Below are 22,217 nucleotides of genomic sequence, written 5' to 3' on the forward strand. Positions count from 1 at the left end.
TGTCCTTCTTCCCGCCCACCTGCAGGTTGACCAGTTGCATGGTTTCTATCTATTCCCCTTCCATCCTCCTCCTGTCCCCACAAAAAGCTTCCCTGGATGGCTGTTCCCCAGAACTACCTCTGAGCCTAGTGCAAAGTTGGGGACCGAGGAAAGGCCCCAGGAATCACCAAGGCCAGGGCTTCTCAAATGCTCACTGTAACTTGTCATCAGGGACACGCAAATTAAAGTTGCAATGAGGTACAGCTAACGCCCAGCAGAATGGCTAATATGAAAAAAGATGGAAAATACCACATGTCGGTGAGTTTGTGGAGCACCTAGAACTCTTAGAGGTGGCTGGTGGGAATGCAAACTGGCATGACTTTGGAAAACTGGCAGTTTTACTCAAGCTCAGTGCAGGCCCAAATGCTTCTCTTTCCACTGGGCCATACTGCCTGCCCTCCACATTAAGTCAGCACCCAGAAGCGGTCCCTACATGTGTCAGGAGAGTGGTTCTGCTTTAGGACACCAGGGTCTGATCCCATGGGTCATGCTTCCTACTGGCATGGTTTTCAGTGTGTGAGTTACTCTTCCCCCATCTTGCTGGGTGACCCCAGAGAAGTCACAGCACCTCTCTGGGCCTCAACTAGGAAACGAGGGCTCTGAACACCAATGATAGCCAAGGGCCCCTCCAGCTGGAGCGATCACAACACCCCTGTGAGATATAGTCTCAGCCTAAAGGAGCTGATGGTCTGATAAACCCAAGAACTGGGAAATGATCTGGGATACATTCTTTCACAAAGAGTTAGGTAAAAAAAAAAAAAAAAAAAATTAGATTGAGTCTTTTTTTTTTTTTCATGGAAACAAAGACAAGAGAAAGTCAGGAAAGAGCCTGTGGGGCTAGCACGCTGCACTCCCTCTCTGGAGGGCTCTGTGAGAAGCACAGGCAGGAGACCTGCACAGAGACCACCGAGAAGGTGTGGTGAATGCTCTGGCTGGCTATGACTGCGTCTCAGCTGCCTCAGTCTTCAGTGGCATGAAACAACCGCTTTATTCTAGCTCATGATTTTATGGATGAGGAAGTTGAGTTCTGCTGGGGGGCTGTCTCTGCTCCACGTGGCATTAGCTGGAGCAGCTGCAGGTGGACACTTCCAAGACAGCATCTTCTCTCCTCCATATGGCGCCATGGTGCTCCTTGGCCACTCTCTTCTCACGTGGTGTCTCACCTGCCAGGGCCTCTTAGCGCGGCCTGCTTGGGCTTCCTCCCAACATGGCAGCTGCAAAGTGTCTCATGAACTGACTTAAGAAGAAGTCTTAGCATCACTTCCACTGCATTCTATTGTCAAGAAAGTCACTAAAAATAGCCCAAATTCAAGGGGAGGGAAGGAATAGACTCAGCTTTTGGACGGAGTTTGGCGTGTGTGTGTGTGTGCGCGCGCGCGCGCGCACACACGTGTAGGGAAGGAATGGATAGTAGGCATGTTGGAGATAAGCTACCAGTATAAACTGATGAATGTCTGCCTTTGCCCTGGTCCTTAACTCATCCCAGTCCCAGGAAGCTTGCTGCTGCCAGGGAAGGTCCACAAAGCCTGAGACAAACACAGGGTTGGCCTGTCTGTTGACATCACAGAGGGAGTTATTGAAATTGTGAGTGGCGGTCTGTCTTGGTAAGATGTGGCCCCGTGAAGGAGGAGGGGCTGGGAGTAGGGTCTTTGGGGTCAGGCCCTGGCTTGGCCCCACTGGCACACTTGTATCCTCATCTGGGGACTGGGCATAACCCATCCAGCCTGTCCACCAGACAGCTGCTCTAAGTCTCAGAGGAGGAACAGAATGTAAAAGGGCCAACCAAGGGTTTGGTCCCCACCTGGTGCACCCCTGCAAAGGTCCTTCAGGCTTGAATTGACGGCCCTGGCTGAAACCCCAGAAAAATGCCCCTTTATTGTTGGACCATGAGCAGAGGAGGTTCCAAGAAAAGAAGAGGACACTTTGATGCTGCATTCCTTGGCATGGGGACAGAGGAGCAGAAGTCCTCACCCAGAGGGCACTGTCTGCTGGTCTACAGGACAGTATGTACATAGGACAGTCTGGATGAGTTCTTTGTGGTTGTTTTGTTTTGAGACCAGGGTCTCACTCTCTTGCCGGGGCTAGAGTACAGTGGTGTCATCATAGCTCACTGCAGCCTCAAACTCCTGGGCTCAAGCGATCCTCCTGAATAGCTGAAACTATAGGTGCCTACTGTCATGCCTGGCTAATTTTTCTGGACTTTTTGTAGAGACAGGTCTTACTATGTTGCCCAAGCTGGTCTTGAACTTATGACCTCAAGCCATCCTCTTGTCTTGTCTCAGCCACCCAAAATGCTGGGATTATAGGAATGAGCCACTGCACCCCAGGTCTTTTGTTTTTCACTTTTGTTTTTTTTTTTAGGCTAGAAGGTTCTTTTCCCATAGGAACCACTATGCAGCATCCTAGCACTTTGGGAATTTTTCTATCTTGCCTTGTGGGGCTCCTTCTGCCCCAGCATTTGGGTTCCCCATCACATGGGGAATACAGCTGTAGCTGAAGGCATTGGCCTTCGTGTCAGACATAACTGCTTCAGATAACTAAGCCATCACTGTGGGATTATGGACAAACTCCCGAACCTCTCTGAGCCTCAGTTTCCTCATCTGTGAAATGGGAGTGATGATGGCGCTTGCTTGGAAGGTTGTTGTGAGTGCAGCAGGGTGAGGTTTTCATGTACGCACCCAGCTGTGCCTGGCCAGCCCTCTTCTCAGGTCCACCCTGGTGCATTTTCTGTTTCCTGCGACTCTTCATACATAATTTAGGCTCTTGATTTTTTTTTTTTTTTGGAGACAGAGTCTCGCTTTGTTGTCTAGACTAGAGTAGGTGCCGTGGCGTCAGCCTAGCTCATAGCAACCTCAAACTCCTGGGCTCAAGCGATCCTCCTGCCTCAGCCTCCCGAGTAGCTGGGACTATAGGCATGCGCCACCATGCCTGGCTAATTTTTTTCTATATATATCAGTTGGCCAATTAATTTCTTTCTATTTATGATAGAGACAACTTCTCGCTCTTGCTCAGGCTGGTTTCGAACTCCTGACCTTGGGCAATCCACCTGCCTTGGCCTCCCAGAGTGCTAGGATTACAGGCGTAAGCCACCGCGCCTGGTCTGGGCTCTTGATTTTTAAAAGCCGAGTCCAGGCTGGGCATGGTGGCTCACGCCACCTTGGGAGGCCAAGATGGGAGGATCGTTTGAGCTCAGGAGTTTGAGACAAGCCTGAGCAAGAGTAAGACCCCGTCTCTACTATAAATAGAAAGAAATTAATTGGACGACTAAAAATATATGTAGAAAAAATTAGCCGAGCATGGTGGCACATGCCTGTAGTCCCAGCTACTCGGGAGGCTGAGGCAGGAGGATCGTTTGAGCCCAGGAGTTTGAGGTTGCTGTGAGCTAGGCTGACGCCACTGCACGCTAGCCTGGGCAACAGAGTGAGACTCTGTCTCAAAAATAAGTAAATAAAAAAAAAAAAAAAAAAAGCTGAGTCCAGGCATAAGACGGCAGGATTTGGAAACTGAGTTTCTCCAGCTCTTTTGACTGCAAGAGGTTTGACTGGACTGAGAGGGCAAGGTAGGGGGCGACCCAAGAAGGGGCACTGGACCTCTCATGGGCCATCCTTCCCCAAGGGATCTGCGGAGGCGCAAGCAACAGACAGCAAGCAGGCACCTGTGTTTTGTCTCCAGCAAGGAGCTCAGGAAAGCAGCAAGAACCAGGGAAACATCTCCCAGAGCCCACGAGGACGTCTTACTGCTGAGGAAAGTCTCTGAACAGTACAGAGAGTCGAGGGCCCCGTCTCCGCCCTTCCCCTCCATTCCTGGCACGTGGGCCCGGAAGGGGCTGAGCCAGAGCTAACCTTGAGGGACCACCCAGCCACAGTGGCCTGGGGAGACCCTCTCAGCTGGGGCAAAGCATAGCCAGGCAGGTGCCGGAGTAGCAGGGAGACAGGCGGGAACCGATGCTGTCCCTTCCAACCCCAGTGCCAGTCAGACCTCCAGAACCTCGACCCAAGCCCAGGGCACCTTGTAGTCACTGAGATTTATTTCCCTGTGGAATATCTGAAATGAGTGTAAAGGCGTCCTGAAGTTTCCTGGGTTTGAGCTGATGCAGAATCCTGCCACGGCTGTCATAAACCCAACGTCCTCCAAGGGCAACGGCCATTGAAATGGAAATTATTTTCCACTTAACAGACCAAGTGACATTTCTGGGCCTGGACTCTGGGGCCTGAGCTGCGAGCAGTGTAAGTGCCTGGCAGTGCCCTGGTCACATCCTGGATGCTCGATGCCTGTGGCTGTGCGTGCGCTGTCTTTGCCACTGGACCCATCCCAGACGCAGGGGACGATCTTTCCTGGGCCTGAGGAAGGTGCCCAGGGCCTGCCCGGGTGTTTTGTGTTGGTTGGTCGGATTATGCCCCTGCCCTTTGTGCCCCTGGCCCCACCCCACAGCTGCCAAGAGCAGGACACCTTGGTGTCTCCAAATGTCAGGCTTTGCCACCTGCTGCACCTGCTGCATGCTCAGCACCAAGCCTCGATTTCCCCAAAGGACTTTCACACGGAGTCCTTCATCCCGCCCTCCCTCTCTCTTCCTTTCTCTTTCGCCCATCCGTCTTCCTTCCTCCCGTCTGGCCTGCCCTCCCCTTTGGCCGTTTCTTCCCACTCCTCCCTCCCTTGCTCCTCGTTCTTTAACTCCGCGCCTCTCCATCCTCGTTCCCTGTCTTCCTGTCTGTGACTCTCTGCATCTCTCTCTCCTCGCTCGCTCGCTCCCGGGTAGTTCCAGAAACATACCCATATATGGCCTCCATGTCAAGGATCACAAATGATGACATCACGTGAGGCCGAAGCTCCGAGGTGATCTCTGCAGCGAGAGTCTGCATCCCATGCACCTGGAGGGACGCAAGGCAGGACCGCCGCTTCCTCGGTGCAATCCTCAAGCCGGAAATCTGAGATTCATAACATCTTATAGTTTGGCTTGTCCTCGCTGGTCATGCGGTGGGCCTGAAATAAACTCCCTGCTTCAAAGGAGAGCGTTTCAGAACTGCCTGGCAGAGCAGCCAGCAGCTTGGGGCCAGGGCAGAAGGAAAAGTCGGGAAGGATGTTCTGAATTAAGACACTGTCAAGAAAAACGGTTTTATTGTCCCTGAATGGTAGCCTTGTTCAGAGCCTAACAGGTAATGCATGCTTTCAACTTTCTTACACAGACCTAGCAAACGATCCTGTGGCTGGGACTTAGGGCTGCAGTACTTGCAGGAAACCTCTTGCGGTCACACTGCGTTGTGGCCTTTCCTTCTCTCTCCTGTTCTCTGGAGTTACACGGCATGCCGGTGACCTTCACTTTGGATTTGGGGGACAGAGAATCAGCAATTTGCATGCACATTCCCATTCTTCTGGGGGACTCTCGCTCAAAACGTAACTCTGCCGTGCACTTCTAAAAATGGAAATGGGAAGGGAGTTATCAATGATGCTATTGTTGGGTCCACAGGCCTCGGGCAATGTCTGCTGCAAACAAATGACTTTCAGAAGTGCTTTCAGGTCAGGTGAGCAGATAGGTATTTTCATGCGTGGGGAGTCAATTTAATGTAGCATTTACTGAGTGCCTACGCATGCTCGGTGGTGTGGGCAGACAAGGTGCTGTAGCTACAGCTGCTTGGGGTTTCTGGGAGGAATCAGACAGAAACGCTACTATGCATGTGAGATTTAACAAAGCTCTGGAACACCTCGGTGGTGGGGGGGGGAGTGTGTGTGCACACACATGTATGCACGACACATTTAAGGAGGCCTTCTAAAAGGTGGGTGGGGCGCAACCTGGGTGGGGGGCGCCTGGGGTGCTGGTGGGAAGTGCAGTGTGGCTGGCAAAGGGCCCTGCAGTGAGAAGTGAGGGAGAAGCTGGGAGGGGAGGCTGGGGGGGAGGCAGCTCCCCCCCGGCCAGGTGAGAAGATGGAAACTTTTCTGAGAATTTGTGAGCAGAGGAGGGGCAGGTGGAATTGCGCTTCAGGCGGCTGCTTGGGCAGCCCGGGGCACGGACTGGGTTGAGGGGCAGGGAGGCCTGAGATTCTTCCGGAGGGCAAATGAATGTCGAAGGCCTGAAGCGGAGCAGAGGTTGAGCTCCGCCCAGGACAGGGGCATCCTCCTCGCTTTGTGAGGCGGGGGCTAGAGGGGGCTGCGAGGGGCTCAGGCAGAGCCAGCTGGGGCCAGCACCCCTGCCACAGCCTTGACCTCTGCCACCAGAGGCCTGGGCAGAAGTGCTGTGAGGCAACCAGCGGTAGATGCTCAAGTCACTTCCAACACAGTTGAACGGGTCCCCGAAGCTGGTGGCAGGTCTGTGTGCCATGCAGCATCCTCAAGGGGCCAGCGGCAGCTCTGCTGGGTGCCGTGCTGGTTTGCATCATCGATTCTCGTGCAGATAGGCCAGGCCATGGGTGCCTCGTGTCAGCAGGGGAGGAGGGGCACCCTCTTCCTCCTCCCTGGGGTGGGAGCCTGTATAATCCACCCACGGTGACCTTACAATGAGTAGCAGCACAATCAACACCAGCAAGCATTCACTGAGCACCTACTGTGAGCAGGCACTGCCCAAGCACTTGCGGAGATTCCCCTCAGTGACTCTGGCCAGGGCTGCCATGAGTTAGACGTGATTGTTACTCCCATTTTTCAGATGTGGAAACTGAGGTTGTGAGAGGCTAAGGGTCTGACCTAAGGCCAGAGAGCTAAACGGTGCTGGAGCCAGCGCTTCGGCGTGGTAAACAGGATCATCGTGCACCCAGGGAACTGTCCCTGGCACAGCCAAGGCATCATAAGGTGCCCGTATTTTGTGGACAGGCTAGATCCAAAAGAGTCTTCCCGAAGGAGGCACAAAAATATCTCTGGGCCCTCCCAGGGACCTTCCATTCTGAGCTGCAAGACGCCGGGCTGCCTGGAGGAGGAGGCTGCCTCCAGAGTGGTTTTTATCTGGAGCTCTCTTTCCTTGGCAGCATCTCTTAGAATAGTTAATGCCAGGAATATAAATGAAGCGTTAAGAGCTTTGTGCTTGAGAGGAATGCTTTGAGCAGGTGGTAATGAGAAAAAAGTAAGTTGCTTCCTAACCTGCCTAGTTTTTTTTTAAAGAAGAGAGGAGTGAAAGGAGAGAGGAAAGAGACAGGGACAGCAGAAAGAGAAGAGAAAGGTTTAAATAAAGGCAGCAGAGGACAAAAACAAACCCAGAGGGAGCAAGGTAAAAGAAAGGCAAAGGTCCTAGCAGATTAGGGTGGGATCCAGCTGAAAAGATTGCCAGCCAGCCTGCAGCTGGGCTCGAGTGGGGAGGGGGCTCTGGAAGCTCACCCCCTCCCCGACCTCCCCTGCCTGCTCTGCCAACTGTAGTTAGAGCTTCCAGAACCCCTTGTGTGTTCTGCCTCCCAGGGACCAAGGTGAGGGTTGCGGTCTCCCGGCACCAGGGGAACAGAACAGGGCCGGGCAGGGCTGCGCTTGGGCGGAAGTGCTGGGAGGCTCGGAAGCCGACCTGCCAGCCCTTCCCACCCCATCACGCCAGCCCCAGGCCGCTGGCACAGAGGGCAGAGCCTGGCATTTGTAGAGCCCTGGGCAGAAAACGAGCCAGGGCCTGGGATCTTGTGTGCAGAGCCATATGTGGCTGAGCCACACGGATCAGCCTGGCTGCAGTGGGAAGACAGAGATTGGGTGGGGTGGGGCCGGGGCGGAAGCCATCCCCCTGCAGGTCCAGGAGGCAGGGGAGCTGCCTTCCACTCGGGAGGTGGAGAAGAAGGTGACCCACAGGCCTGGAGACTCAAAATCTCCAGGGAGCAACAAGATAAAATGGAAACTTGGCACTGGCTGATGCTTTTCTGAGCTGGTGCCCATGGGCACCACCTCGGAGAGTGGCCTTTGGGCCTGTGTGGAATGTATACTCATTGTCCTGGACAAAATGCTTCCCACGGAAAAGCGGGAGATGGTTCTTCTTTCTTCCATCTCTTCCAATCGCCCTCTTTCTCACTCTGTTTTTGGGGTGGCTTCCAGATAAATAAGTAAATAACTAGTGAGCTGCCGCAGTGGGCAGTAGTGACCAGATGGTGACCGATGGCTCCAGACCGAAGGCTTTGCAGAAGAGCTGCGTTGAACAGTCTACACTCCACTCCCACACCCAAAAGGTGTAAGTGGACCCTCACTGAAATATTGGCACGGTGCTTAGTATGTGCCCGGCCCTGCTCTATTCATGCAAATGAATTGCTCGCCAAACAGCCACTCTCGCCATTCGTAGGCGGTCACCTTGTGCAGAAATTCAAGCCCAGGATCGAGGGGACTGGAGTGGGCCCGCAGCGGGTCCTTCCCAAGTTCTAGGACAGCAGATCATGTGCGCAGGGAGGGGCCCTGGGAGTGGAGAATTTGGAACGCGTTGGGGTAGCATCCATCCCGCACCCAGGCTGGAGGGCGTGGAGGTCCCCCTGCTCCCCGAGCTCCTCCGACCCCGCTAGTGACCCTTGGAAGGGCTGGGTGGGTTCCACGCACAGCCCGTGGAGCTGACCGTCACAGCTTTCCTTTTTGGCCACAGCTGCCATGAGAAGGCTGGGCCTGGGGCTCACTTTTGCTTCTGTTCTTGCTCTTTCTAAACGGAGGGGAGCGTGGGGCATCCAAACCTATGAGACGGAGCCTCCCTGGGGACGCCAGCCAGGAAAGAACTCCCAGCCAGTCCTCCTGGCAGGGACCGGCCACCGCCGGCTTGCCCGCTTTCTGGGGCCAGAGCAGAGAACCGCAGTGTCCCGGGGGCTGTAGCATGACAGGAGCAGGAGCAGATTCTTGGGAGCCACTGGCTGCAAGCCGGCAGCCGTTCTCTGCGTTTGTACCTGTTGCCTCTTCTCTGACGGCGATCAGAGCATGGGCCAATGCCACAATCATCCCCATTCTACAGGAGAGCAAAGTGAGGCACCAAGGGTGTGAGTAACCTGCTCCCAATCACGCAGCCAGTAGGTGGCAGAGCTGGGGATGAGTAGAGGCAGTTGGGCACGAGGGCCACGACACCGTCTCCCACCGCACGGTAAACATCTGTGCTCCTTAGGAGCCACCAGGGAGGCTTCCTGGTGGAGGAGATGCAGACCAGGGCAGGCTGGTGAGCAGCTCCATGTGCAAACACAGCTCAGATGGAAAGTGGCTTACTCAGCCTCACACACCCCACCTAAGTCCCTGTGTGGCCACCACCCTTCTTCTGGGTCCCACCCTCCCAGCTGTGTCCCCTCTGGCCCCTACTTTTCTGATAAGACATCCAGGGAGTGACCTTCTCCCACCACAGCCCCCCAAACAACCACACAAACCCCAGCCCATCCACTGCCAGGCAGACCCCCCAGGCAGACCCTGGATGTGTAGGGAGGGGAAGGAACTGGGGTAAAAAACGACCAATTTCCAGATGCTAGTGTGTAATCCTCACCACAGCCCTGCAAGAGTCCACGTTGCTTTGCCCACTTCACAGATGTAGTGACTGAGGCCCAGCTTAGAAGAGCATCAGCTCCGGATGGACCAGGCACTATTCCGAGAGCTTTGCATGTAACTCAAGAAACACTGTCACAGCCACTTTACAGATGCCACCTGGGGGGAGGTGGCGGCTCCCCTGGGGCCAGTGTTTGGGGTGCTGCAAGGAGGGCAAGAGAGGGGCTCCTGGAGGCCCCCAGATGGCCTGGTCTCCCCTGCTCCAAGCTGGCCTTGGACTGGACAGCCCTTGAATGCCCCTCCCTCTTCAGCCCCTGGCTGGACTGGGCAAAGCCCTTTAGACTCCTGCTTTCCCTGGGAAAGGGCTATTTTTATCCCAATCAGCCTCCCAGAGCATCCCCTGGGGCTGCTGGCCTCCCTCCAGGCAGGCCCTGGATTTGTAGGGAGGGGCCCAGAAGGTGGCCCAGCCCCCAGGCAGAGGACTCAGAAGTCAAGCTGGGTAGCACGAAGACAACAAGGGGAAACCGTGGTCAAAAAAGGGCCATGGTTTCACCCAGGATCACTGTCCCTCCTCCCAGGAAATAATTGCTCTGACTATGTCCATTTTACAGACAGAGGAGCTGAGACTGTCACCCAGCTAATAAGCAAGGCTGGAATTTGAACTCGGTGAAGCTAATGCCACAGGCTGCTTCGTAACTTCCCCCTCGTGCTAAGGCTGAGCAGCAAGACCTGCCCCCTGGCAGACACCCCACAGTACCCTTGGCAGGCGTCACCCACTCACGATGGCATCGGTCCAGCGAGGGGGCGTCTTGAAGCAGCCCGTGTGTCACACTTGCTAACGGCCAGGCTCACCGCTGAGCCTGGGCACACGGGGGCCCCACTGATTCACCACCAACCCCCAATAATACTTACTAACCTCTCCCTTTTATGCACGAGGAAACCGAAGGTGCATAACTTACCCAAGAACTCTCAAAGGCTGAGGACCTCGGTGGGGACAACAAGGGACAGGTGGCCCCACAGCGGGGCAGGGAGTCTGTCTTCTCAAAGGCAGGGTGCCTGTCTCTCCAGTCCTGCCAAGGTTTAGCCCCTTCTCCCTCGTCCTTCCTCTCAGGGCAAAGGGCCTGCATGGAGCCCAGTGCACGGATGCAGGCCGGGGCACCAGGCCGGGTAGCCGGCCGCGGCTGGGTGAGGACGCGCCTGCTCAGAACCCACCTGTGCGCCGGCTGCATCAGCGCCCCAGGAATTGTTGCCAGAAGGAGCACTGGGTTTGAGGTTGGAGGATCAGGCTTCAAATCCCAACTTTCCAGCTGCCTGTCCTCATGCAAACCCTTCTTCTCCCCCTCTGAAACTTAATTGCCTCGTCTGTGAAGTGGGACCCATGACGTAGAGGCAGCAAGTTCCCTTTGGAAGGAGCAGGTTGGAGAGGAACTAAGTTAATTCAGTAGAAAAGCTGCTTCTTTCCATGGCTGTCGTGAGTGCAATGACAGGGCAAATGCCAGGTCTCTGGATGATGTCCAACCTGGGCGAGAGGCTCGGGAAGGGGCTAGTGAGTCTGGAATTAGCTGCGGGATTGGCCGTTCCAGGTGACTGTTACCTGGCTGACTTAATACCAAGTGACCATCACCTGGCTGCCATCACCTCCAGGAAGGCTCGTGGTCAGGGAAGGGGCTCTGTGGCCAACTGCTGTCTGTGAGCCTCTGACTGGCCCATAGCAGGCTGCAGGGCCAGCAGCTGCCTTGAGATGAGGGACTGGAGGGGTCCCCATTAAATAATTGCTTTACGACCCATAAACTGCCCCCCCAAAACCTTAGCACACGTGTTGCTTCTGCAACGCAGTGAAGCAGCTAGCCTCATTCTCATTTTTACTGATAAAGGAACTGAGGCCCAGAAAGGGGAAGTGACTTGCCCAAGGTCACATATTTGCAAAATTGAAATTAGACCTAGGGGTCATGACAGCCAGACCTGAGATCCATCCACTCCCACCTGCTCCCCCATGACCAATGCTAAGCCCTTTCCTTATGGGGACCTGTGCAGGTGGCCACAGGGGATCCCCAGGGACGGGAGTTTGGGGTTTGATAACACAGAGCTAAACCAAATGTCTCAGTGAGTTGCAGAGTCTTCAGAATTGGAAGAGCCATAGAAACCTTCTAGCCTCAAATCCTCCTTTTACAATGGGAAAACTGAGGCCCGGAGTGGGACATCGACTTAGCTGAGGTCGCACAGCACTTTAACATCAGCATGCAGATGACAACTTAGGTCTATGACTCTTAGTCCAATTTTCTTCCTGCTTTCTCCCCTGTCTTCGAGCAGACACCTTCATTTAGGGGCACCATGGTGTCAGGCCAGGCACTGGGCACAAGCTGAGCCCTGCTCTGCACCAGGTGGGTGGGTAAAGATGACCCCCAGCTCTGGAGAAGCCAGAGAGTAGGTCACTTCTCACCGGGCAGAGCCCTGCCCCACCCCTCCTAAGGCAGACGTGGGCCAGCCCAGACCCCGCAGGGACCCCAGCAGGGAAGGGGTGGGAAGCCAGGCCTGGGCCAGCTGGGGAGGAGGACCCTCCTGGCTGCCCGGGTGCCCCTGCCAGTATGGGGGCCGTGGGACAGGCTCTAGTGTACCCTGCCATTTAACAGACAGAAAACTGAGGACCCAAGAGAGGAGAAGAGGTGCTCTTGGCTGATTTGGGACATAAACCCAAGTGGTTTATGGTTGGTTCCAAGTCCTGGGCTCTTTATACAATAAATGAAACTGATGCTTTTGCTGCTGCACAAAGTAGCACCTCAAATGTCGGGTGTAAAATGATTTTGAGGTCTCACACGACATCCCTCCCCTCCCATGGTGTGGACCACAGAGCGGCCATCTGGATTGCTGATCTTGGTTCGCACTAAAATCACCAGAGGAGCCTCGAACGTTGCGGCAGGTGGGCCCGGCCCTGGGGGCTCTGAGTCCATGGGTCTGGGGTGCAGTCAGGGCCTTGGTGTGTTTTAAGACTCTTTAAAGATATCTGTTAAGATGTCGCTGACTGCGTATGACAGAAAACCCTGCCAACGTTGACCAAAACCACGAGGACCTTCAGTCTGTACCGGCAAGTCGGCTAGGGTGGGCGGACGCAGTGTCGGTCCAGCAGCTCAGCATACAACGAGGGGCCCAGAGACCTGTCGTTCCTTCTGTCAAAGTCATTGTACCAGCCACTCTGTCCCTCTTGCAGTCACAATGTGGCTGCCACAGTTCCGAGCATCAAGTTCTCCAAGTATAAGGCAGGCGTTGGGGCAAGGAGTCATTTTCTTCACTGATTTCTTTTATTTGGGTGGAAAGTCTTTCCTAAGAGCACCCCAGCCTGCCTCTAGGCTGGTCACTGGCCAGGGGGACAGGATGGTCCCCCACCCCCACCCCCGGCTTGGAACAACTGTGATTTATCCGTGGCACACGGCACACTGTGGCCTGGGCAAAGCCAGGATCTATGGTCAGGGAAGGCGGGGAAGAGGGCGTGTGACGGAGGTGATTTGACCAGCCGCGCCGGGAACTTCAGCCTCCTCACCAAGGCGGTGAAGGGGCGCCGGCCTTGGGAAGAGGATCCAGGGTCAAGGGAACACACGAACCACTGACCACAGCCCAGAAGGAGAAGTTCTCCCAGAAGAAGAAGTTCTCTTTCTCAGAAGAATCTGGGTAGGCTTCCCGGAAGAGGGGCACGTGCTCCGGGCCTTGAGTGATGAGGAGCAGTGCTGGCAGCGCAGAACAGAGGAGGGCGAGCCAGGCACAGCCCCAGCAAGGGCTGTGCTGTGTGTTGGGGAAAGGCGTGCCATCCACCCCGGCTGGAAGGTCAGGTGTGTGGACGAAGAGGAGAAGGGAGCAGGAGGACCAGAGTTTGGAGGACCCGGAAGCCAGGCCAAGCAGCACAGGCTTTATTCCGTTAGAGGAGGGACTTCCTAGGGTGTGGGGTCTGGGGCGTCAGAGAAGACAGTGGGTGGGGGAGGAGGCTGAGGCTGGGCGCCCACCCCGGAGGCCACTTCTGGGGCTTGGCAGGCGGTCAAGCCTGGGCCAGCCAGAATCCATGGAGAGAGGCAGGCGCAGGGGAGGGGTGCCAGGAAGGACAGGAGCAGAGGATGGAAGTCATTGCTCCCAGATGCCCTCTTGCCATCTTCAAGGTCCTCAGCCTCCTCTAGCTGTGTTTGGAAGAACCCAGATTTAATAGCTCGTTTGCTGGTGCTTGGCAGAGCAACAGTTGTTACTTTATAAGGCTGGTCCAGGGATTAAACAAAAGAATCTCTATAAAGGGCTCAGCTTAGTGTAGGGGCTCACTCCTCCCCTCTCCAGTGAGGGTCCTGCATCTGCCTGTGCTTTATGGCTGGCCATTCTCCAAGGAGGAGGTCCCCAGTCACCTGGGGAGCTCATCAAATGAGGCTGATACCTGGGCCAGGCTCCTAAAGATTCTGACTTAACTGGTCTGAGATGGGGCGCAAGAATCGGTACTTTCTAAAACTTACTTTCTCTATGTTTTAAGTAGCTATGCTATTGCAGTACGATGTGCTCACATAGAAGTGCACAGATGACACGTGAACAGCTCCAGGGATGCTTACAAAGGCAGCCATGCCGTGTAACCACTCAAATGGAGAAGGACAACACAAGGGGCTCCCAGACGCCTTCCACACACCCTCCCTCCCCGCCCCTCCCCCTTAGGAACCTGCCAAAGGTGGCCACTTTCTCACTTTTATCACCATAAGTTAGTTTTGCCTGTTTTTGAACTTGATATAAATCGAATCGTGTATATATGTTATTTTTTATAGGGCTTGTAGAATGCATCCTTGTTGTTGGATGTAGCTGTAGTTTGTTTGTTTTCATTGGTGCATGCTCCCCATCGCACGAACATACCACAGTGCATTCACCCATTCAAATGTTGGTAGACGTCTGGTTAGTTTCTGGCTGGGTTCATTGTGAAAAGTACGGCTATCAATACTCTTGACCTTGTCTTTTGGTGAACATATGCACGTAATTCTTTTGAGCATATAGCTAGGAGGGGAATTTTAGGTCTTTATATTCAGCTTTGACAACTAGAATCAATTTTCCAAAGTGGCTTTACCATTTTACATTCCTGCCAATGCTGGGAGAATCCCGGTTATTCCACATCCCGCCCAACTCTTGGTGTTTCCCATCTTTCTCACTGGAGCCATTCTGGTGGGTGTGTGCTGGCATTGCACTGGGCTTCTAATTTGAATTTCCCCAAACACTCGTGAAGTTAAGTGCCTTTACTTTTGGTTACTGGCCATTTGGATGTTGTCTTTGTGAAGTGCTTGTCCTGGCTTTTTGAATGCTGCGTAACAAAGCACGTCGAATAAGCATCCACTCTCCTGCTCTGGATCTGCAGGCCAGCCCAGGCCGGGAGACCCAGCTTCGGGCTGCCAGGCCCTGCTGGGGGTCGGGGCTCCTCCAGGCAGGCTGGGCTCCGGCGGTCCCCTCGGCATTCTCTCTGGAGCTGGGGCTGAAGGGCAGCAGCTTCGGTGGGGAGCTCTTCTCTAGCTGATGGCAGAGGAGCAAGAGCAAACCCCGCTGCACATGCGTGTCACGTGTCTGCTTGCCTCCTGTCCATCAGCACTCCTTGGCCAGAGCGAGTCATGCGAACTTGGGTCCCACATCAATGGGGAAGGGATGGGAGACATTTGCCTCCACAGGAGGGCAGTGGATGTTTGCTGAACAAACCGAAGTACAGCACTGGTATTTCGGGTGTTTTTAAAAAGACCTCATGTGATTCCGATGTTCCTCCAGGGCCAAGAACCACTGACCTGCAGTCACCGCGCAAGTCAGCCAGTCAAAACGAAAATCAGGCTTAGTTGATTCTATTTCATTTTCTAAAAGCAATTGACTCCCGACCAAAGCCCATTTCTCTTTGAGGCATATTTTTAGAAGGGAGTGCCTGGGATTCACATGGAAAATTATTTTAATGATCGATTTTAACTAGATCACGCGATCTCAAGTAGTGGACCTGTGTCCGATTCCTAGCATTCTCAGCCCTACCACGGGGCAGAAAAATGGAGAGATGCCAGGGTAGGATGCTTCTGGTACTCGGAAGGAAGGAATGCATGTATTTCTGTGTAAGCCCCATGAGGGCAGGGATGTTTGTCTGTTGGGATCATCGTTGTATCCACAGTGCTTAGAAGAGTACCTGAGTCAGAGTGGGTGCTCAACAAGTAGGCTTTTAGTTAATGTACAAACAAGCCTACACATATAGATAGGCTGTCTGAAATGGACAAATACATGGTGGATGGACAGATGATTGGATAGATAGATGTACGGATGTGTGAGAGGAGGGATGGATAAATGGGTGTGGGGGCAGACAGACAGGAGGATGGATAATGGGGGTAAGGGCAGATGGTTGGATGGTTGGACAGATGAATGGATGAGTACATGGATGGATAGATTCATGGATGGATGGATGGATTAGTGAGCAAATAGGAGGATGGGTGGATGGATGGATGATTGGAAGGTTGTATAGATTGATGAGCAGTGAATGATGAGAGCATAGATGGATAAATGGTTGAGTGGGTAGATGGATAGATGGGTGGGTGGCTAGGTGGTTGGATAGTTGGATACATGGATGGAGTGGGTGGATGAATGGGAGGATGGATTGGTATATAAGTGGGTGGCTAGGCAGATGGCTGTATGGGAGAATGAATAGATGGATGGATGGATGGGTGGATGAGTGGTTAGATGGGTGGATGGGTCAATGAGTAGATGAGTGGATGGATGGACGTGTAGATGGATGGGTGGTTGGACCATATGACCAAACGAAGGAATAAAAAATGGATGTGTGATTGCCAGTGGAGTGCACAGTCTTCCCTGTGGGCAACATAACTATCTTGCTAAACTGTTTGTGACCAGGGTGGTTTTGGTCTCCTTACAGGGTTCTCTGATTTGCCACATCCTCCTCCCCACAGAGTGTCCCTTCTGGAGGCAAGAGGATGGCCACGGAGATCAGTGCTCGGGGCAGCCAGGGCACCATCGGGCACGAGGAGTACAGCCTGTACAGCAGCCTGAGCGAGGAAGAGCTGATGCAGATGGCCATCGAGCAGAGCCTGGCGGACAAGACTCGGGGCCCACCCTCTGCTGAGGCCACCGCGTCTGCACGTGCCAACCGCCAACCTGCCCATTTCTACCCATGGACCAGGTGAGCAAGGCGAGGCCGATGAGGGCAGTGGAGGCGTCGGGGCATCCGTGAGATGCAGATCCCAAATGCTGTTAATCCAAAACCAACCTATCCTGGTCTCTAGGCTGCCTTTTAGCACTTTAATGATTTACACGTGTCATCTAAACTCACTGAGCTCGGGCAGTGCCAAGTACTGTGGTGGGTGCTAGGCATGCTCTGCCTTGTTTAATCCTCTTAAGGACCCTTGAGGCGGGATCCGTGTCACAGTCCCATTTTACAGATGAGGAAACTGAAGCTTAGGGCTGAGTCAGAGGTCCCAGGGCACACCGCTGGCAGGTGCTGCGGCAGAGAGTGGAGCTGCTGGCTCCAAAGCCCACGCCCTGGCCTTGCCCTGCTGGCTTCACGCTGACTGCGGGGGAGACAGTTCTCCGTATCCCGGCCGGCGCTTCCAACCTATCTACGCAGTCTCCCTGGGAAAGCAAGTCCGGGGAGCAAAAGACGTCTGCCCCGCAAAGCCATCCTGCCTCCGTGTTCTGCCACCTTTTACCATCTCTGTCGCTGGACCTTCTGAAGCAGCGGCACCCCATAAACGATGGCGCTAGCCACAGTCGCAATCCACAGATGCAACTTTAAATGGCCTTACAGCCACATTTAAAAAGAGAAACAGGTGAAATTAGTTTCTGTAGATATTTTATGTCCAAAATATCATTTCCATGCCATCAATATAAAAATTAGGATTGAGATTTTTGCCCTCTTTTCTGCCCATCGAGTCTCTGAAATCCAGTGTGTATTTCACACTCAGCACGTCTCCACTCGGGCCAGCCACGTTTCCAGTGCTCACTGGCCACGTGTGGCCAGCGGCCACCGTACTGGATGGTGCAGATCTGGAGGACACCTTCTTTGTAGGAGGAGGGAGCCAAAGAGGACATTAAGCATTTGATCTTTGTAAAAATGCTTCTGCTCACTCCTGAGCCAAAGTCAAGTGTATGTTTGGGGGTGGGTCCCTGACCTCAGGCAAGTCACTTAACCTCTCAGAGCCTCAGCTTCCTTCTCCAACAACAACAAAAAAACAGACTTTTTCCGATGTGCAAAGTCACAGTCGACAGGAGATGAAGGCGAAGGTGGGCGCTGGTGCATCTCAGCCTGTCCCCCCGCCAGGGTTCTCCTCCAAGTGACTGTAGCCCTTGCCAAGGCTGGGCCACCTCTGTCAGGTTGGTGGGGCAAAGGCCTGGGATGCCCAGAGCCACGGAGCCCCTTCTAAAGGGAAAGGCAGGCAGCTTCCTTGGGCAGCTGGAAGGAGCACGACGACTGCAGGCGACTGAGCTGCCTCTGCAGATCCCCTACTCCGGGACCCAACCTTTAAAACGGAAACCCAGAGTCAAGGCCTGGGTTCATCGTGGCCAGCGCTCAAGGGGGCCCTGGTTCCTGTTCGGGCCGGTTTAGCTGAAGTCAGACCGTAGCTTCCTCTTTCTCACGAGGGGATCAGATAGAACTAGGGCATCCTCTCTCCAAAGACAGGATCTGAAGACAGGGCCTGCCACACAAATCCTGCCTGTCCCTGGCATCTGCAGCCTTCTCCCCACGGTGAAGCCCCTCCCAGGGGTCCCAGCAGCACTTAGAAATATAGAGTGGAGTGGCCCTTGAGCTCCTGACACTGACCTCCTCTATCTAGGGTGTGCGGGCCGTGTGCATGTACCCGGCCTCCGAGGACACTGCTGTCCCAGGCCAGGCAGCCTCCCTCAGAGAGCCAGGTGCAAAGAGTGTAGCAGAGAGGGTCAGCTTGCATCTTCTCACCTTGGTGTGACCTTAAACCTGCTGGATTCAGTTGTGCACCTTCCACTCTGGACAGAGGTTGGGCTTGGACCCTGCTGGAGACGAAGAAGCCCTTTGATGTGATGTTTAACACGATCCTCCTCCTCCTCCTCCCCTAAAGGCACGGCCCATGTGCCTGGCACACATTCATTCACTTAATGCCTGCAACAGCCACCCAGAGTGGGCATTTCAGGGCCCATTTTGCAGATGACATAACCTGTGCACAGCATGGCCAGGAACTGAACCACAGTCTGCCCCGGCCCCAAGTGCAGACAGACACTTCGCCAGGCGCTGCTGGCACTGTGAGGGCCTCTTTCTGTTTCCTCCCTTCCCCCGCCTGGAAGTGGGGTTTGGGCCTAATTGCATCGGCCTCCCACCCACACACGACACGCACGCACGCACTTGTGCTCACACACCCAGGCACGGTGCTACAGTGAGGGCAGGACCCAAGAGTTCTGGTTCACTTTAATCCCCGAATATCACAGTTTCCATCCAAATAGAACGGATGCCACACACGTCCCCAGGGGCTCCGCATGTCGAGATCCTTCTCATTCTTCGAGTCTCAGATTACATGTCACCTCCTGAGCAAGCCCTGACCCGACCACCCTCCCAGGTTCAGTTGTCTGCCCCTCCTCCTCTCTAGCCTGTTTCCTTCCTGGCCCTAACTAGGCCTGACAATTCTTACGTATCTGCCTGTTTCTGCCATTAACTTGTAAGCGCCCTGAAGGCAGGGGCCTCGGTCCTTCTCGCCTGGGAAGCCCGGTGCCCGCCCTGCGCCAAAGCACCTGATAGCTGTGAGCGAGTGAAAGGAGGCAGCAGAGTGAAAAGAGCAGTGGGTTTGGAGATTCGAATTCTCCCTCTGTGGCTTACTGGCTGTGCAACTTTAGGCAAGTTACTTGCCCATTCTGAGCCTCAGTGGCCTCACTCACAAAATGGCAACAGGGAAAGCTTGCTGTGCTCACCTTGTGGTATTCTTGCGAACGCAAACAAGATGAGGTGAGCGTCGGAGCTCCCCCACATCCTGCAGCCTTGGTGACTCCCCGCCCAGTCTAACTTCCCCGCACCAACCTCACACTGCCCCCGTTTCATAGACAAACTTCTGGGTCACCCTGGGGAGGCCTCCAGAGAGGGTCCCCAACCTCACTGTGACCTCTTTAGGGACAGGGAGCTAATGTTCATTTTTTTTTTAATCCTGAGTGCCCAGCTAAGAGCCTGGATTGATATAGGTGCCTAATAAGTGTTCTTAGGTCGATAAATGCACTTTGAGCAATGTAATGTATCATTATCATCTGTGACTAATATCAGTCAAAGGAGTCTTTGGGATCCTAGAAATGAAAGCAAGATCAGCATCCAACAAACTGTAATTTTTTTAAAAGCCATTTCCCCATTCGTTTCTCTCCCACCACAATGTGAAACATGCACGAGGATCATTGGCCAGGCTTTGGCCTCCTGAGAGTTCCCCAAGAGGCAGACCTAGTTCCTGTCCCATGGAGAAGTGGGGTCCATGCACCCATGACACGGGGAGCCCAGGGTTCCCATGAATGGGCCATCCAGCGCGAGTGCAGGAAGCTGGGTCTTCACAGTCTTCAAACTTCTGCATTTTATTTAAGGTTACATTTCTAAGAAGACAGAGGAGGAAAACATGAAGCAAGAACTTTCCTGGGCTGATGTGTGCACAGCGGCAAACAACTCAAATCCAGCCACCCACACTGCTGTGCACTTAGGATGTGCCAGGTGGCTTCCCAGCACCTGGACATGAATCGGGCCTGGGCCCTGCACTCCCTAAGCCCGAAGTCTAATGAGGTGAATGCGCAGAAGTACACGATGACCCCGCAGGGAGAGTGCAGCAGTGGGGCTTGCTCAGTTTCAGAGGGACACAGAAAGGGTCAATTCACGTAGTCAAGGAGGTGGGCTTTGCAGGATGAATAGTTGTTCCTCAAGCAGACTAGAGGGACCAAACCTCTTTGAGCCTCGCTTTCCTTATCTGCAAAGGAAACCAATTATATCTTCACAAGGTGGACTGGAGAATCAAATGAGATGCTTTGTACAATGTGCCTGTCACAAGGCTTGGCACTTAATAAGTGCTCAATGAAATCTCAGCTATGGCTATAAAAGCAGATTTGCTGCAGCTCGGCATTCCCGTTCTTCTCCACCTGCGATTCTTCCCTGGCCAGCCCCGAAACGACGTCTTGGCCGCTGGGTGAGGAGCTGGTTCCAGAGAGCCAGCTCTCTGATGAGGGTGGGCTGCTCCTATGCTTTGAGGGCTTCCTCTCTCTACCCAGGGCGAGAGGGGCTGGCTTTCCAGGGGTTTGAGATCTTAGCCCACAAACACACAGCACCAAGATTACCATATGGGGTTTGACTCCTTCAAAGGCTTTTGTTTGTTTTGTCTCATTCACTTAAATTGATTGAGCACCTACTATGTGCCAGGCATTACACCCTCGATACCTGTGCTTGACAGAGGATGCTGTGAGGATCAGGTGGCAAAACAGACACAGGACCCTGGCACGGTGGCAGGCATGGGGCAGACTCTCAGATCTGTCCCTCCCCAGTTAGGGTGCCTGTTGCATTCGGCCGGGCCCAGCCCCTTCCCTCCCTTCCCGGGGCCGGCCTGGGCTTCCACAGCTCACACAGGGCAGCGTCCATGGGCTCACTGAGGAATTGGGGGGCACAGTCACCCCTGCCCTTTCTCCACTCTCACTGACCCTGTCTGAAGCCAAGCCCAGCTGGACTCCAGGATCGGGCTGGTGACACACTCTTCACCCCAGAACCTGCCCGCTGACACGCAAAGGACGGGGCCCCTACCTGGGTCTGTGCTAGGGCATGACCTGCACCCACATCCTGCCCGGGACCAGGTTCCTCGAACCTCTGGGACTCAGGGTGGCTTGCGCTGCTGGGAATCCCCCCGCCCCAGGCAGGGGACGTGTGGCCTCCAGCCGCAGCGGAAAGAGCACAAAAGCCGGTCAGGAGGCCTGGTCCCCACGCAGCTCTCAGACCCACGGCTCAGTACGCTCAGCCATCGCCCCACCTGGCCCCCAAAGCCATTGACTGCACCCCAATTCCAGTCTCCCAGAATGAGTCCTTCTGCCTCCATTTCAGCCCCTCCCCGGTGGCTCTGTGGTCGTGTGTGTCCTTGGTGCCCACCCTGCTGCCTCTGAACATCCTGAGGACCCACAAAAAGACGTGCCTCGTTGATCTGCACCCCAGCCCCCAGCACAGGCCTTGGGACCGGGCGGAGCCGGGAAACGTCTGCTGCACGGCACTCAGGCTGTGTGTCCTCATCTGCACAGTGGGGACAGGACACCCTGCCTCCTCCCAGGCGGCAGGAGGATGGGATTGAGGGCGTGCTTGGCACGGCTCTGTGGGCGTGTGCCCTGCACAATCCCCAGGGGCTGTCATCGCCCCCACCTGCCCCCAGCTCTGTCAGCCTCGAGTCCCAACACGGTCGCTGCTGTTGTTACTATGCAGAGATGGGTCCTAGTGTTAGGATGGAGCAGTGGGTTTTTAAACTAATGCTTATTATCTTTCTAAAAACATTCTAAGTAATCAGAGGCCACAACGGGCCAAGGATGAAGGTGGCCGTGACTCAAGGATCCTGTAGAGACGGGAGCCCGGGACCTCACGGAGACCACAGGCTGGAGCAGCCCCCGCCCCCACCAGGCCTCCCTCCTGCTCAGGGCCAGGAGTGACCACAAGACACGGAGCCCGGAGCTCTCAGGGCCAAGGACAGGGGCTGTGGCTGCGCCAGGCTTTGCCCCTTCCTGAGACCGCGGCTCTTCGATCTGTTTGACAGTCTCTCCACAGCTACGAAAGCTGTGAGGACACCCCTGGTCTGGTCCTGCCG

General features: G+C 54.6%; 1 protein-coding gene across 2 annotated transcripts in view; it reads left to right on the forward strand.

Moving 5' to 3' along the window:
- The first annotated feature begins 5,056 nt into the window (after positions 1-5,056).
- Positions 5,057-22,217, forward strand: part of ASB2 (ankyrin repeat and SOCS box containing 2) — a 38,505-nt gene continuing 21,344 nt past the window's right edge. Inside the window, exons 1-2 of one of the 2 annotated variants that reach the window (XM_012738608.3) lie at positions 5,057-5,192; positions 16,319-16,582. In XM_012738608.3, the coding sequence (XP_012594062.2) occupies positions 16,377-16,582 (206 nt within the window). In that variant the 5' untranslated portion in view covers positions 5,057-5,192; positions 16,319-16,376. The remainder of the gene's footprint in view (positions 5,193-16,318; positions 16,583-22,217) is intronic. The other variant, XM_012738609.3, reaches the window with a different exon arrangement.

This window comes from Microcebus murinus, chromosome 6 (assembly GCF_040939455.1).
Source record: "Microcebus murinus isolate Inina chromosome 6, M.murinus_Inina_mat1.0, whole genome shotgun sequence".
Classification (NCBI taxonomy): domain Eukaryota; kingdom Metazoa; phylum Chordata; class Mammalia; order Primates; family Cheirogaleidae; genus Microcebus; species Microcebus murinus.